The sequence below is a fragment of the Chrysemys picta genome, chromosome 8 (assembly GCF_011386835.1).
Source record: "Chrysemys picta bellii isolate R12L10 chromosome 8, ASM1138683v2, whole genome shotgun sequence".
NCBI lineage: Eukaryota > Metazoa > Chordata > Testudines > Emydidae > Chrysemys > Chrysemys picta.
The window spans coordinates 43,322,969-43,339,123 of NC_088798.1; the positions used below are offsets into that span (position 1 = coordinate 43,322,969).

At 37.3% G+C, this 16,155-nt stretch overlaps 1 protein-coding gene across 3 annotated transcripts in view; it reads right to left on the minus strand.

Moving 5' to 3' along the window:
• Positions 1-231: 231 nt before the first annotated feature.
• NR5A2 (nuclear receptor subfamily 5 group A member 2) overlaps positions 232-16,155 on the minus strand; it is a 124,576-nt gene continuing 108,652 nt past the window's right edge. For all 3 annotated transcript variants that reach the window (XM_024102025.3, XM_024102024.3, XM_005304363.4), the window contains one exon: positions 232-3,194. In XM_024102025.3, coding sequence (XP_023957793.1) covers positions 2,947-3,194 — 248 coding nt within the window. In that variant the 3' untranslated portion in view covers positions 232-2,946. The remainder of the gene's footprint in view (positions 3,195-16,155) is intronic.

Sequence of the window (16,155 nt, forward strand, 5' to 3'; positions counted from 1 at the left end):
TACTGAAAAAAATCCATTGGTGATGCATAACTCCTGGCAAGAACTGACATGACAATAGGTATTTCACTGATACAGTAAGAGAACTTCAACAAGTAACTAATTGCACATTCTAAAAGTTGCATGGATTCAAATCCAAGGCAGCTGCAGAACATCTGTAATACAAATATTCAGACATTACAGATTGTTCGCTTACAAATACAGAACTATAATAAACCAGGCAAAGCCAAAACCTTTGTATTTCAGTCTGCTTTTACTAATATGTCCTGCAATCAATAAGGCAGTCATAAGTAAATGTCTGGTTACAAAGTGGTTAACAATTAACTTAGGGAGATTTTTGTTTGAAAATTTTGGGCAATCTGGAAGGATTTTTGGAACCACAGATACTGCTAATATATGTTATAGTTTATCTGAAACTGTTTCCATTAAATTATATGCAAATTGTTGCTTGTCTTTTACATCCTTATATTAGTACTCTTGTCCTGTATATAGATAATGGTGCTGTGTATACAGTTAGCAACACATTTTTGTTTATTTTTTAAGCTTTAATATTCAGTGAGGTTCACTGTAATGTTTCCATAAAAACAAATCAAGAATTTACAGAATATGAACACTTGAAAAAGAAAAAAGAAATATTATACCCATGTTGTACATATGTGACCACAGCAACTTCACTACCACCCTCAAATGCCATTCACATCTTACTTTCTATAAATTTAGTTGTTTTGTATTTTTTTCAAGTGATGCTTCCATCTCTATTGATTATACATGATACTCAGGTGAAATGTTTTCATATTACATTTGATCTGTAAAACAGCATGAGTGACATTCCATGATGTGAGACAGAAATCTAGGTGCTGCTGACGCTAGGCTTAGCTAGGTTTGTACCCTACACATGGACAGAGTATTAGAGATGACTAATACAGATGATTAAAATAATCTGTTTTATACTAATGCAGAAATAACTGATGTCTTTGGTATACAATGTACGTTTGGAAAAGAATTTAAGATAAGAATGCACCTTGTTACATTCACATAAACCAGAAGAAGCTACAAGTCACATAATTTACAATAGATTTAAATAAACTACATTTAGGATTATGAAGATTTACAGACATTTAATCAAGTGAATGATTTTAATTTGTAAAGACCCTTGTATGTCCCTGAACTATGTTCCACTAACTTGAAGACATGCTACAGTAAACACATATATTTGGCTTCTTCATTCTGGCTATATCTTATATAAAGATGAAACCAAGGACCAATAAATTAGCATCATAATTGTCTACAGTGGAAACTATGAAATACAATATAAATAAACTATTCAAAAGCCAGCAATCTTCATGAAAAAAAAATTAAGGGATTAGGAGTTTATACAGTTTCTACAAGTGATTGTGCAGCCGATAATCTCAAAAAATTAAAGTTTAAATGAGATTCCCTTTTTGATTTTAGTGTCTCACGACATACAGTAATTCAGTACTGGTAAAATAATTACCAATCAGAAAGCAACACTAAGGGAATCACTTCTTTGCAATCTTATCACAGATTTTTTTCCCACAGGACCTAAAGAATGTAAACACTAGGGTTCTTTTTAATGTAAAGTATTAATACTCTATTTTAAACGTATGTTGATCCACATTTGCCCAGTTACCTTTTAGGATAATGAAATAAGGCAAGACTTTCATAACTGTGGCACTACATGTTATAATACTGATATCTTCATTTGGCTAGAGATGTAATTATTTGTCCTTCTCCAATATTTGTTCTGCAGCAGACTTTGGTCTACATAGACATGGCAGTATCACTCTTCTTTACCCATGCAGAATATTTTAATTACCTAACTTTTTTTTTTTAAAACTGTTTTATTTAAATTATGTTTAAAACTTACTTTTGTCTTTTCTTGATAATTTTAAAGATCACTTCTTAGCAAGCAGTTTGACTTCATCAGCTCATACATTTTGATTGTTGTGGTTTTTTTGCATAGCTAAATGCAAAATGTTGACTTGCATTATTTAGCAATGTTACCATTTGAAATCTGAGAAGATTTTATTTATTTTTAAAAGAAACTAACTTTAAACAGGATGGCTAAAAGACTTAAAAACTTCAGCAAGCTTATTTGGCATGAAAATCTTAGACAATGCCAGAGCATTGATACTGTAATTGAAACATGGTTGAATTAGCAAATTTGCATTGGAGAAACTATTTGTGATATTTTATAGCCATCCCATGTAATATTAGTAGAAGAGGGATACTGCCTGATTTAATTACATGAACACACAAAAAACAAACTTCAGAACATATTAAGAATGTCAAGCTAACTTATTAACAGACTCTTCATATTATCTATTTGCAGGCCTGAGACACAGACATTCAAAACCAGGCTTTTATGATTTGGTGGAGCTACTATATAGTATGTGGCTACTCCAGACCTTTATTACAGATTGAATAGGTGCCACAACATTTATCACAGGCAAAGTAAGAATTGGGTCCTTGGAAGGATGATAGAAGATGGTGGTGGTGCAGTTTTGCATCCTTTAGAGTTGTTTTAGAAGTCCTGCTGTACAATGAAGGATTTTAGTGCACTCAATTTCTCCACTATATTAGCTTAATAACACAGATCAGTTTGTTCCTAAATTTCTTCATAGTGGCGATCAGAAAAGTTAAATATACAAGAATTGTTCCGGTTTTTTTCATGTTGACATTGGTGATAGATCCACTTATAAGCTTGTTTCATTCCAGTACAAAGTCCTATACAGATTCCTTTGGGGATGTGTAGCATTTGCTTCACAGTTTGCAATACAAATACCCTGATACATCACTTATTTACTATTAAGTATTTGATTATTATACCATTTTGCAAAGTCTTAAAACGAAGTTTTTAATTAGCGTTGCTTGGAGCAGTTCAGAGTATTTTTTTTTCTTGAAAGCAGAAGCTCTAATGGGTATAATTTATGCTCTCTTTGCATGCAGCATTTCAATGAGAAGGTTATTACATGGCACATCCCCATTCAGGTGTTTGTAGTAGAGGTATTCTTCGGCCTGCATACTGATGGCTCGGATTTCTGGTAGCCGCAGGAGAAGTTGGCCAAATTTGTCTGTCTGTTGTGGATAGTTGCACATTGTATAGTCCAGCAGAGCAGCATTCACTTGTTCCTGAACACCTTCCACAAGCTGGAAGTTCTCAAGGTTTTTGACATCTGATGGGGGAAAAAGAAAGTAACATTTCAATTGCATTTGAATTCCTGTTTACTAAAGCAGTGTTTTACTTAAAGGATGTTTTTTTTTCTCTTGACAAAAGCCTACTTTACATGCTGCTGAATATTCAGTAAATCCATTTCCCAACTTTCCTGGGAAAATGATCACAAAAGAACTCTAGCAGACTGTCTTGTTGAAATTTTGCATATACCTCAAATCAATTAGATACCAATGGATTTTGAGCAAGGTCAACTCTTTTCATAGCTTACAAAAGGAAAGGTTGAAGATTTCTGAAGTAGATGACCATAATATATTGCCAGCAAATGAGTCCCCAGAGGAAGACCTATCTTTAACCCAGTATATTAAACAATTCATATAATTCTGTATTAATTTTTCTGACCCAAGGTGAAATCTGTGTCCAGGGTATGATGTAGTTAATTCTAATAAAAAGTGACAGGGTTCTTGTTTCTGTTTGACATTTTCTAAATGATTCTGAAAGCTTTTGACTTGTCTAGCCTATGCTAATGAACCATCTGGTACACTCCAGTGACTGCCAAAATAATCTTACCTACTAGAAACTCTCTAAAATATATATTTCAATGACTAATGATCTTTATAAAATAAAACCCATGTCCTTTGGACAGAATAAAAGATAAGAAAAGTGCCCTTTAACCTGAATATGGTTTATAAATTTTGATTACATTGATCTTCTTTGCTATTGGACAACTGTCATTCACACTGGTGAGGTGGGCACTGGCAAATTGTTCATTCTAACAACATATGATTATCTACAGTTACTATACAGCACCTCTAAGCTTTCTAGGAATGTTGAAGTAGATGGTTTACTGAACTATTCATATCTGTTTTATTTCCATAAAAGGTAGTTTGGTGGTATACTTATTTTGATGTGTCTACGTTGCAGTATTATAGTCCTTGAGATGCTGAGCTTTTTTTTTATTCAAAAAAGTGTAAATTAAAGTTCTGTTCAATGCAAAAGATAACACTAATGGAAAGCATAGTTAGAAACTAAAACAAAAATCTAGAAATTAAAAATTTCAGGATAACTAAAATCATCCTGCTTACATGTATGCATCAGATGCTGTTAATTTAACAGCTTTATGCAGTGGTCAAGGTGCAGTTGCTGTGAGAACATGTCTTGGTTGTTAGCATAACATTATGACATAAATGAATGTTAACAAGAAACACAATGTTAATTAACATAAACTTAAGAGGCCAAATTTTCTCCTGTGCAGGTTTATCCAGCATAGTAGGCAGGGAACTTGCTGAATTCCGACCTGTGGAGTCTCCTTCCAATCTTATTGCTGAAGGGAGGTGAATGGAGTTTTTCATTATGCGGAGCAAAAATGGGTTTTGGCCCCCCAAACCCACCAATGGCCTGGGATACATGTGGCATTCAAGCCCAAGCTTTGACCTAATTTATTTTAATGCTAGAATGTGTTTTAATGCTTTTAATAGGTAAGAGTAAGGATAAGAGTGCTTGAAATGCAAGTAGATGAACACACAGTATAAATTACAGGCTTGGCAAAAAGGTGAGACCTAGCAAGGCCTGTAAGAAAATGGCATAACTAAATCAGGAGTTAGCATTACGAAGTCACCTAGGGTCACCAGTTTTGGGGACTTTTTGTGATTTGTATCTTGTGACAAGCAAGTTAGCCACACAGAAGTGAAAAACAAGTTAGAGTGGCTTTTTTGCTGGATTTTGGGGTACATGTATCCATGGAGCTGACTGCACTGATGTAGTGGGCAAGGGGTTGACCTAACAGTGAGGCCAACCATGGAAAGTTAATTATGGATAGCCAGCATACCAAACAAGGTTTCCAAGAATATAACAAACGGGTAGGGGCTGAACCATTGTCAAATATGGTCCTAGTCATGTTTAGATGCAAGGAAAGAAAGGGGTATAAAGAAGGGGTGTATCTGATCTTTGGTGAGCATCTGAGAAGCTGATATAAACTGGACCATCACTTCCAGATTATGGTGTACTCCACTGACGATATCTATTTTTATCTGTTTCCTATGTCTTCAGAATTTTGATTATGACAACACTAGGGACTGGCTGTTTCTAGGCATCTGATTTTTGTTCAGTTGCATGAATGATTTGGGTGGTTTGGTTATTAAATAAAAACTCTATTCATGTGATTCACCAATCTCATTTATTAAATAATAATCTATGTAGTTGCTAGAGAAAGAACCTGCTATCTGTGACTGGTATGCTTTGCACCCCAAATTAATTTTTCAGGTTCCATGCCAGAGATCGGGTCCATCGGCACCTATTCCTGAAAGTGCTTCTGATGGAGCAAAGCCTGGTTCCTGTGCAGAGCCCAAATAAATTCTGCTATGTTCAGGAAGACTTTGGAGGTGATTGGAGGACAGAATTTTCCCATTCCAACCAGGCAACAAGGTCTGAACTACCCTGAAGTTTCTGCATGGCCATTACTGCAGATTTGGGGCTACAGTAGCATACACTTGCGTCTGATGAACTGGGCATTCACCCACGAAAGCTTATGCTCCAATACTTCTGTTAGTCTTAAAGGTGCCACAGGACCCTCTGTTGCTTTTTACAGATTCAGACTAACACAGCTACCCCTCAGAGTAGCATACACAGCTCTCTATGTGGTTTGTCCCATAGCCCCAAATCCCTACTATGTATGCCTGCTGCTAGGGTGACCAGACAGCAAATGTAAAAAATTGGGATGGGGGTGAGGGGTAATAGGAGCCTATATAAGAAAAAGACCCAAAAATTGGGACTGTCCTTATAAAATCGGGACATCTGGTCACTCTTCCTGCTGAAAATATTAAGTTTCCCTCCGTGGTTACTCTGCACCTTGCTCCTTCAAAGTGCTAGTTTGACATTGTGTGTGAGGCCTCCTGTGACCAAGGTGTATTTGGCCCTTACACTCTCTGTCTGAAGAGAGGAACAGCCTATGCCTCTACATTGAGCTGAGTTCACTAATCAACCCTGGGCAATCCACTTGCCTCCTCTTTATTGTGCTGCAGGCCTGAGCAACTGGGAGCACAACCTCCTCCTGAATTGCTGGCTGGCCTCAAGGAAGCCAGTGGGAAATCCCTAAAATTGGAGCAGGTTCTATCCATGGCTGTGGGTTCTAGAAACCAGACTTCAAAGCCTGATCAGCCACCTCCCCTAGTTATCCAAACCCTCAGTTATCCAAAGTTTTCTGGTGTCCCCAGAGATCTTTGGATAATCAGGTTTGCATTATATTATAAAAATATACCATGCATTGTTTTTAAAGACATTGTTTCAATGCTCATAATTGCAAACTAGATGTCCTCCAGGTGGCTGTAATTAATCACTTTTGCTCTTTGCAACATCTTGTGTGGGAAATGACATAATTTCATTTTTTCTAGTCTACAGAAAACAAAGTGCACAGAATTAAATGTGAAAGGTTGTACTGCTCTGCATAAAAAATTACCACTGCTATTTGCATTTTAGAAGAGTAATGACACTCTCAAGTTATTTTGCAATTCTTCAATGGTTTAAAAATCTGTCTTAAATATGTTTCTGGGAGATTGTTAAGAATACTAACATTACCAACTATCAGAATTATTTAAAATGGGTTACTTTCAAATGTGAAATACAATCTCAGTTTGCTGCTACAATGTAAGAAATTCCCACAGACACTGCAGGTGAAGTAAAAGACAAACAGATAAATAGGGAGTTTGCAGTTTAGACTATATTAAATGAACAATGACGTTACAAAATCAGTATGTCAAACATCATCTTATAAATGAGCTATGGCTGCTTTCAGAGACTGTGGACCTGATCCAAAGCCTATTAAAATTGATGGGCATCTTTCGACTTACATAGATTTTGGATTAGGCCCTATTTTAGGTTAAATTATTATTATATTTTTAAAGAACACAAGTTTAATCCTGACATCTGTTCTATGTTCTTAAATATTACTGTGTTTTCAATTGTAATGTCGCAAAACCACTCAGTTCTTAGCAGAGATGAAGAACAACCAAAGTCTGAAAATACACATACTTCTTATCTTGTTGTTTGTTTAAGATATGGAGGCAAAGTATGTGCTATTGAGAGACCTATTCTGCTGCCAGATGTGCCGGTATCATTTTGGAGTCAGTGGGGCTACATCCTGCCCTCAGTTACACTTGTGCTACCTGTGACCTATGACATTAGTTACGCCTATGCGACACTTTGTGAGTTCAGTGGCTCGATTTGATTTAATGGAGGATGCATGGCGGTGAGGGCAGAATCTGTCTCTGTGATATTTTCTCACCTCTGTGCACTGGGCTTTAAGCATTATAGAACAGTGATAACCACTCTGGGAATGCCATATATATAATTTCAATTAACGATGACATTAAACACCAATGCTAGTATTGTGGCTAAAATACCACATATTCAAGTTGAAAATACACTTCTTAATGCATTTGCTATAGAGAGGTATTCTTAATAAAGTATTACAGTTGACTGTAGTCTTGGAAAACCCCCTTGGTCTCACAAATTATGCGCAAAACAAATGTAGAAAAACACAGGAGATAATTATGAGGCACTGATATCATGGGAACACATGATATAGGCTTCATTGTGATGTCCAGTACTGCTATATAATATAGTATTTACTTCATAATTTTTTTCATGGAACCCTTATGGATTTACTTAAAAGTAGTCACAGTAATAAATAATGTAAATATCTTTTAAAGAGATAGACAAGGTGGGGAGAGGTCCACCTCTGACGAGGATGAGTAACAATGAAGGGAAAATAGAAAATGTAAGGTATTTCTGTTGTCTTCTTCTGCTTTGCAGGCTAGAACAAAGAAGATTATTATGCTATTGGGCCCATTGCTGCTTCCTGATGATTGTGTATTTAGCTGATTATTCATAATGTGGTACTTAACTGTAATTTTGATTTTCTTTTATTCTAGCTATTATGGTAGGTTTTTTTAACAAAGTTTGTGGTTGTACCTCTGGGTAATGAGATTTAATTTAATTATAAAAAATATTTATCTTCTGACTACAGATTCTAATAACCACTAATGTTTTATGTGGATAAAGCACCAGTCATCACATTGAAATCAGTTGGGATGAAATTCACCTGACATGTATAGTAAGAAAATCTCTGGTACTTTTTATAAAATTATTCAACCAATTCAGGTTTTTTTGCAGTCTATATGTCTCTTATCTATCTTTGTATCTCTTAGTGAGATTTTAAAGTACACATGTTTAAGCTTAATGTAACAAATTAGTTTCCAAGATTTAAAAACTTGTAAAATAAAATGAGCAGAAATAGACCCCCCCCTCCCACCCAAACACCCTTTAAATTCTAGCAACTAGAAAATGTATGTTGTGTTGCTACAGTAAGTCCAATCTCTTATCTCATCTACTTTATTCACTCAGGGACTAATTACCAACTTTTTACATGAAACAGCCTTACTGTGAGCTCACAGTGGGGCACACATCTTTTTCCATCCTTATTGGAGAGTACACCCTTAGGTCTTCTGGAATATATTACATGTTTTACAAGAACTAGCAATAGCTATTCTGTCAAACATAGAATTTGTGTTCTCTATAGTTTACTTCTGAAGATGAAGACAAAAAAATTATTATAGTGGTGCCAGTAGCAGCCCTATAGTCACAGTAAAAGTCTGTCAGTATTCCCACTAAATCTTCAATTTTCAGGGGTTCATATCTTTGTCATCAAATTGTGCTCTAAGCTGAAACTTTGCATACAAGATAAGCACACTTGGGTTCTGAAGAAAACACTTTTGCATATTTTCTAAAAAATGGGTCTGGCCTTTAGAGGGGGAAAATATTTAGGTTTCAGAGAGATTTCCCCCCATCATGTTCCAAACTTGAAACACTGAAATTTGGTGTGCTATTAATCTATAGAGAGCTCTCACTGGTTTGGGAATTTTGAAAAGAAAAATGAAAGGGAATGAGAGATTTAACTTTGAAAAATGGTTACTGTGCAGGAGCTGTGTAAGTACTTTTCAAAGAATGTTAATTAATTTTTATTACTTCATTTCACCAGCCACTCCTGTCTGTATCACATGAACCAACTGGCCATGCACATGCACAGAACCCATAATTCCACTCCCTCCTCTCTGGATTTTGGAGTTCTCGGCTCCTACTCTAGTTCCACAAATGAGAATGCTAATATTCTCAACATTTTAAGATATGAGAGGAGAATTTTTCCAGAAGATGTCAAAGAAAGTGGAGTAAGTACTTTAGAGATGAAAATCCTTAAATGGTTCCTTTTTAAAATGTTTTTACATTTTTTCCAATGTTTCCTTGACTCTCTTCTCTTAGCTTAGGTCTATACTACCCAGTAGTTCGGCGGCAAGCAAATCGAACTTCTGGGTTCGACTTATCGCGTCTTGTCTGGACGAGATAAGTCGAACCCGGAAGTGCTTGCCGTCGACTGCGGTACTCCAGCTTGGCGAGAGGAGTACCGCGAAGTCGACGGGGGAGCCTGCCTGCCGCGTCTGGACCGAGGTAAGTTCGAACTAAGGTACTTCGAACTTCAGCTACGTTATTCACGTAGCTGAAGTTGCGTACCTTAGTTCGAATTGAGGGGTTAGTGTAGACCAGGCCTTAGACTTCCAAAATCACATTGGACTGCAAAATTTGAAACAGGTAGATTTTGACAGTATTTTATAGCAATAGGTTTTGTGCTGTATTTACAATACTTTACAGTTACTTGCTATTCTAAAAGACCATAATATGATCCACACTTCCACAACAGATATGCTCCCTATAAGTGTTCAGAATCATATCTACTTACTTTTGTGCCAAAATATTTTATAACTGCTTCATACTCCATTTAAGCTCTGCAGATAAATATGACTAGGAGAGAGTGAGCTGGATTCTGTTCCTTCCTTCTTTGTGCATCAACAATTTACTAAGTTCCTATCACATCTGCTTGTGTAACCCCAGAAGACAAGGAGTTTTGTACAGATGTCACTAGGCCTAATTTGACTTCCAGAATCTTTATTACTGGTGATGATACATGAAAAGAAATAAAGCCAGCTTGACTCTCAGATCCCAGGTTGAATTTGCAGGGCTGGCAGATAAATCAAAAGCCATTACTACTTTTAAACTGAGGACATTTATCATTGAAATAATTGAGACACAGTAAAAAGGAAACCCCACAGCAGCATATTTACCAAGCCACTTTTCAAAGTAGAAATTAATTTAAGTCCTGCTCCAATCCCTATCGACTTCAGTGGGCCATATATAAAATTCTTAAATTTATTATATATTGAACCCTGTTTCTCATAGGACTCAGCTGTAGGGAAAATGTATGGACAAATACAGTAGTATAGTTGATGTACACAAACTGCTTGGGTGCTCTATTGAAGACTTTTGTTCTCCTTCTGCCTCCTCACCACATATGCAGCAGCTGAAGCACCCTTCAGCCTCAGCCTCTTGAGGTCACCACTGACATTTACACTTGGACTTTTTTGGCCTATCAGCAGTCAGATGCCTGAACCTCCCACTCTCTCCTCTTTCTTTCCTCTTCTCTTTTCTCCTCATGCCTTCACCTCTTCCCTCCCTTCCTTCTGTCCAATTTATTTCTTCATTATTCTCCTACCTGCCCAACCAAAGAATAAAACAAGCAAACCTGGAACTAATAAACCATGTGCCATACATTCCAGTGACCACATGCTCGTAACTTGCATCCTTTCCCCACATTATTTATTTTTGTCTTTTAAAATTATATACCCTTGAATACCGGGACTGTGTCTTTCCATATGCAAGGTTGAATAGCAACTATGATATTTTGGGGTCTATCAAAAATAAGACTCCCCATAGGTTTCTAAAGTTGAACACGCAAAATTATAGGATATTTTGGAAAATGTGGGCAGAAGTGACCTGCTGAAAGTCATAGAGGGAGTCTATGGCAGAGAATAGACTATATCTACACTTGGCGTGTACACTACAGGCACTACACGTGTCACTACCTGCCACAGGGAAAGAAGGCAGGCGGGGTCCATACTTGTTGTTGCGGTGTGTAGCTACGTGCTACAGTGAAAGGCTCTGGCAACGGGGGAAGGATCTGGCAGCAGGGAGGTGGTGGGGAAAGGCTCTGGCCACAGTGAACTGTGGCCGGAGCCTTTCCTCACTGCCTCCTGGCTGCCAGAGGTGCAGGGAAAAGGGTCTGGCAGCAAGACACTACACTGCTAAAAATAGACGTGGGAGGCTCTACTTGGGCATGCAGAGAGCTGTGTGGACAGTGTCGGATATGTACACTGGGGGTTCAGGCATGTGGGGCACACTACTCGTGTAAGTTGTGTCTCACTGTCTCCACTGATATTTATAGTGCTAGCTGGGTGTGCAGTGTCTGTACTCTACATGTTGCCATAAGTGTAGGCATAAACATAGATTAGAACCCATATTACTTGACTCCTAGTAAAGGCCCCTGTCCACAGTATGACTATTCGCTAGAAATATTCAGCTTACCAAATATGGCAAATATTTGTACTTCTAAGCAAGCTAGTGATTTCATTGGCCCAATAATTCTCCTTAGCAGCAGGCTTCCAAACATTTCTGTAACCAAATGTGTCCTAATCTATTCAGTGTATAACTGCCTTTAAGTAAATTAGGAGTAAAGTACCACATTTGATAAAAGTTGGAAATAGGATCATAGTTTGAATGAAAGAGCTAAAAAAATAAGAATAGGTGAGACCAAATTGTGTGTGCAACTCATTCTTGAAGAATAGTTTGTAAAACTTTCTTCTCAGGGCCTCTTTGTTTCAAGAGTTGTTGACTGAACTAACGGTAGTCATAGGGACCTGATTTGTCAACATATAATGTTTACAATTTGTAGGTTATGAATATTTAAAATCAGTGTAATTATTTATGAAATTCCTGGAAATGGCAGTTGGGGCAAACTTTCAAAAGTCTTGAAGCTGAGCACAAAGGTAAATAAGGTGTTATATTTAGTTAATGACAAACCACAATAAAACCTAGAGGAATGAGGAAATATACATTCCTTGGATGGGAAGGTATTGAATGTTTGGAATAAAGAAACGGGAGGTCTTTTAGATAGGCATTTTGCGGGGGGGAGGGAGTTGGAATATTATGTTTCCCCTTTACTAATTAAACACTGTTTATTAGAGGAATAATGGGCAGATTAATTTCAGGTGTAGTTCCACTTTAGTTAGTGAAATTACACCAGGAATGAATATGACCAAAGAAGAAGTACAAATATTTTGTGAAAATATATCCTATATAAATTTCTACTGTGGTTAAAACACAGAAGTGCAGCTGTCACTGAAACCCTCTTGAGTAGCAGGCTGTATCCTTTTATAAAGCCCATCTGTCTCTATGAAAAATGCATGATCATAAAAAGCAGTGTTCCTTAGGGAAAAACCTCTCTGTGCTAATCTTGTAGACCTTTACAAACCATTTTTTTAAAACCTAAGTTTGCGTTTGATTTTCATTCTGGAACTTTTGTGTTTTTGCGAAGTTTTCTTATTCTATTAGAATAAGATATGAGGTTCAGTTTGTTCAGGTGGCAAGTCCAGACTATGAATAAGCCATGTTATCATATGAAAGAGAATTAAACAGGCAGATCCAAGTGGGGATATATTAAGCCAAATTTAAGCTCCAGTTGCTGAATTTAGCCTGTACTAGATGTTTGGTTTGCCTCGGGATAAATTCAGCTTTTCAGCTAATCGAATGAGGAAAACTGCCTCAGGTATGATAAAATTTACAAGAGAGCTCAGTCAAATAGTTCTTGTTTTAAATATTAGCTTAAAGGCATTCTTCTGGTTTTTGGATCAGGACTGTATTTACATTTAATTATTACATTTAAAACTTTTATCAACTTGGCTAAAATGTTAGGCCAGCCAGTTATATTATGATGCTCTATAGGTAAGAGTAGAGCTTCATACTACTTTTACTTTTGTATTATTCTGTGAAACTTGTTTGGCTACACAACACCATTTGGTTTCAGTGTAACCAAGTTCCCGCAAGAACAAGAATTGTAACGTCGTTTCTTTAAAATGAGAAAATATTGCTTATAGTAAAGATGTTTTAGTGATTTACTAATCTCAGAGATCCTGTATTGTGCCATGTTTTTCTGCCAACATAATAGATACCTAATTTAGTAATTAAAACAAAACAAAGCCAAAAAAATACAGATGAAGAACATAATATATAGGTGTACTGTGGAGTCTGGTTGATAGGTAGCTGTAAGTTTGTATAAGTTTGAAGTGCTAACCATAGCAACATGTTCTGTATGGTATGGTAACACACAGCCCTCTCCTAATGGAACACAGTCATAGACCGTTTGTACTTTTTTGAAGTTTTGCACATTCTACAATGCGAGTGGAATTTTTTTTTCCATTAAGCAAATGACATTTCTTCTTTAGTCTTTTGTTTGTAGTCACCTGAACATTTTAGCTCTTACCTTAAAGGGCTCAGTCCTGCAAGAGGTTGAGCACTCTGGTCCCAACCCAGCAAAACAGTTAAGTGTGTGCTTAACTTAATGTGTGTGCTAAGCATTTTGCTGAATCTGGACCAGAGTGCTCAGCAGGATGGAACCCACCCGCAGCTTTGTTTGGGAGCATCACTGCAGCAACAAAACAGTGTGGACACACTCACTATGTTCACCATTCACTTTCCTGGTCCCAATGCCACACCATTGAAATCAGTGGAACTTTTGCCATCAATTTCAATGGGATGAGGATAAGGCCCTGGCATTTCCACATGGCAAGATTACAAAACCAGGAGCCAAAATGAGAGAAAATAATTCAGGGACCAACCGTCTTATTTCTGGGGGCGGGGAAAAATCCATTGTCAAAGTGATTTCCTAACAAGGTCATTAAAGCCAAGTTCTTATCAGTAATTTTTTGACATTGTTTAAATTATTAATTCATCCAAGTGCCTGGGGAAATGTATTTTGTGTATGACGGACAGTAAATCCATAGTGTGGCAGAGGGAGCAGCAGGGATAACTGACCAAAAAAATCTCAAAGTACATTAGCCATTGTAGCTCTTACTTTATATATATTATATAGGTACAATGAGATGTGTTAAGAATGGAATGACAGCCTCACTCTTTCCCATGCATTCAGTGCTAACAGTAGGGGGGTTTGTTGTTCATAATATCTATTTTGCTATATCTGGCAAGTAGTTACCATAATGAGAATAAAGGTTTGTATAATTGTTATGGTTCAGTAATGTGCTGTGCAGTATGGTGTAACAACAAAAAAGTTTGACTATTTTTAAATAATATTATCAATGAAAAACTTGAGCTTTATTATTATTACATATGAGATAGTCTTTATTGGTAGCGTCTGCGTTGTTCACCATGTAGACTTTACAACTATAAAGATGGCTCGAGATTGGTAATGAAATATGGGGCCTTCCCATCTAGGCCACTGGTTCAAATCCATCCAAAGTTAGTGATGATCAAAAGTCATCTGACGCCAGTTTGGTGGCCTATGTAAAATGAAGGGGTGGGAAGTCCCATTCCGCACTGGCAGATGTGGATATCACAAAATCCACTACCAGGACTGAGTGTGAGAATCTGTATTTGTGCAGATAATAGGTACTGCGGTTGGCACTCTTGGCAGAGAGACCAAGGAATGAATGGGCTTGGAGACTTTTCACTTCCCCCCCCTAAAAGTGGTCCCGCCGGGTCAAGACTGGACACTACTGCTTCTTGTTCCATAGATAAAAAGCAAGCTTCACTTCCAGAAACCTTGACCTTTCACTACCATTAAATGCAGTTAAACTATGTGATTTACTACTAGAATATTTCAAACCATCTTTCTTTTTACATAGCCTGGTTACTTGTCTGAGAAGTGGTAACACAATTTTTCTACCAAGACTTTTTGTCTATGCTTGGAAATAGAAGTGGTTTGGATACTTAAATTGCAGAGATAGATTTCATCCTGTGGCTTCCACATGTGCACAGGCACTTTGCAGGTACAAACGCTTGCATATGTACTTTAACAAGTCTAACACCTGTACACATGCAAATGTTAAAATCTGTATTAATCATTTCCCACATTGGGTCTTCTGTATCAGTTGCTAATTTGCATATGCAGATGTTTACAATTTCGTACACACACATATAGTGGCTGGGTAAAGACTCCACTGAAATTTTACCCCACAGTGTGATGCTTTCCATAGCACAACTTAACTGTAGATTCATGTCCGTAAATTGTATTATTTATTTGTATTCCGGTAGTGCCTGTGGGCCCCAGTGAAGATCAAGCCCAACTGTTCTAGATGCTGTGTAAATAAATAGCAAGAAGCAGTCCCTGCCCCTGAGCTCTCAGAGTTTAGACAAGACCAACAGGGATGGGGGAAAAGGAAGTATTATTCTCCCTATTTTACCGACGGGGAACTGAGGCACAGAGAGAGAAACTGACCTGTCTAAGGTCACACAGGAAGTCAGTGGCAGAGCCAGGACTTGAACTCAGATCTTTTGAGTTCCAGTTCAGAATCTTAACACAAATCCCATCCTTCCTTTCTAAATATTGTTTTATTTTATACTTGGTGGCCATTCTGTTTTGAACACATGACATTCTCATGAAGTGAGCTTTAATTCTCAGTCACCTCCTTCATTTTCCTAGTCACAAATCTATTCAGATAGGCCTCTACAGTGGAGTAGCAGAGCTTATTTTAAAAGTTTTCTCTGGTGTAAATATGAGGGCTAATTAGGGATGGGTGAGCCAGGTTAAGTAAATCCCAGACCTCAAATCAAATTTGAACCATTGCTGTGGATAAACAGCTTGATCCTGTGAGTTGCTGAATGCCCTCAAGTAAGTCAATGTGAGTTCAGGGTGCTCAACACCTCATAGGATCAGGCCCTTATTTCTGCCTCCACTATTAAATCTCTGTAAAGACTTCTAATCCTAGTTCCATCTCCCACTGCTGTTTCCTCTTCCACAGGGTTCTGCTGGGCACTTGGCTGAGCTCAGGTGCACCACTTACTGTCACCTA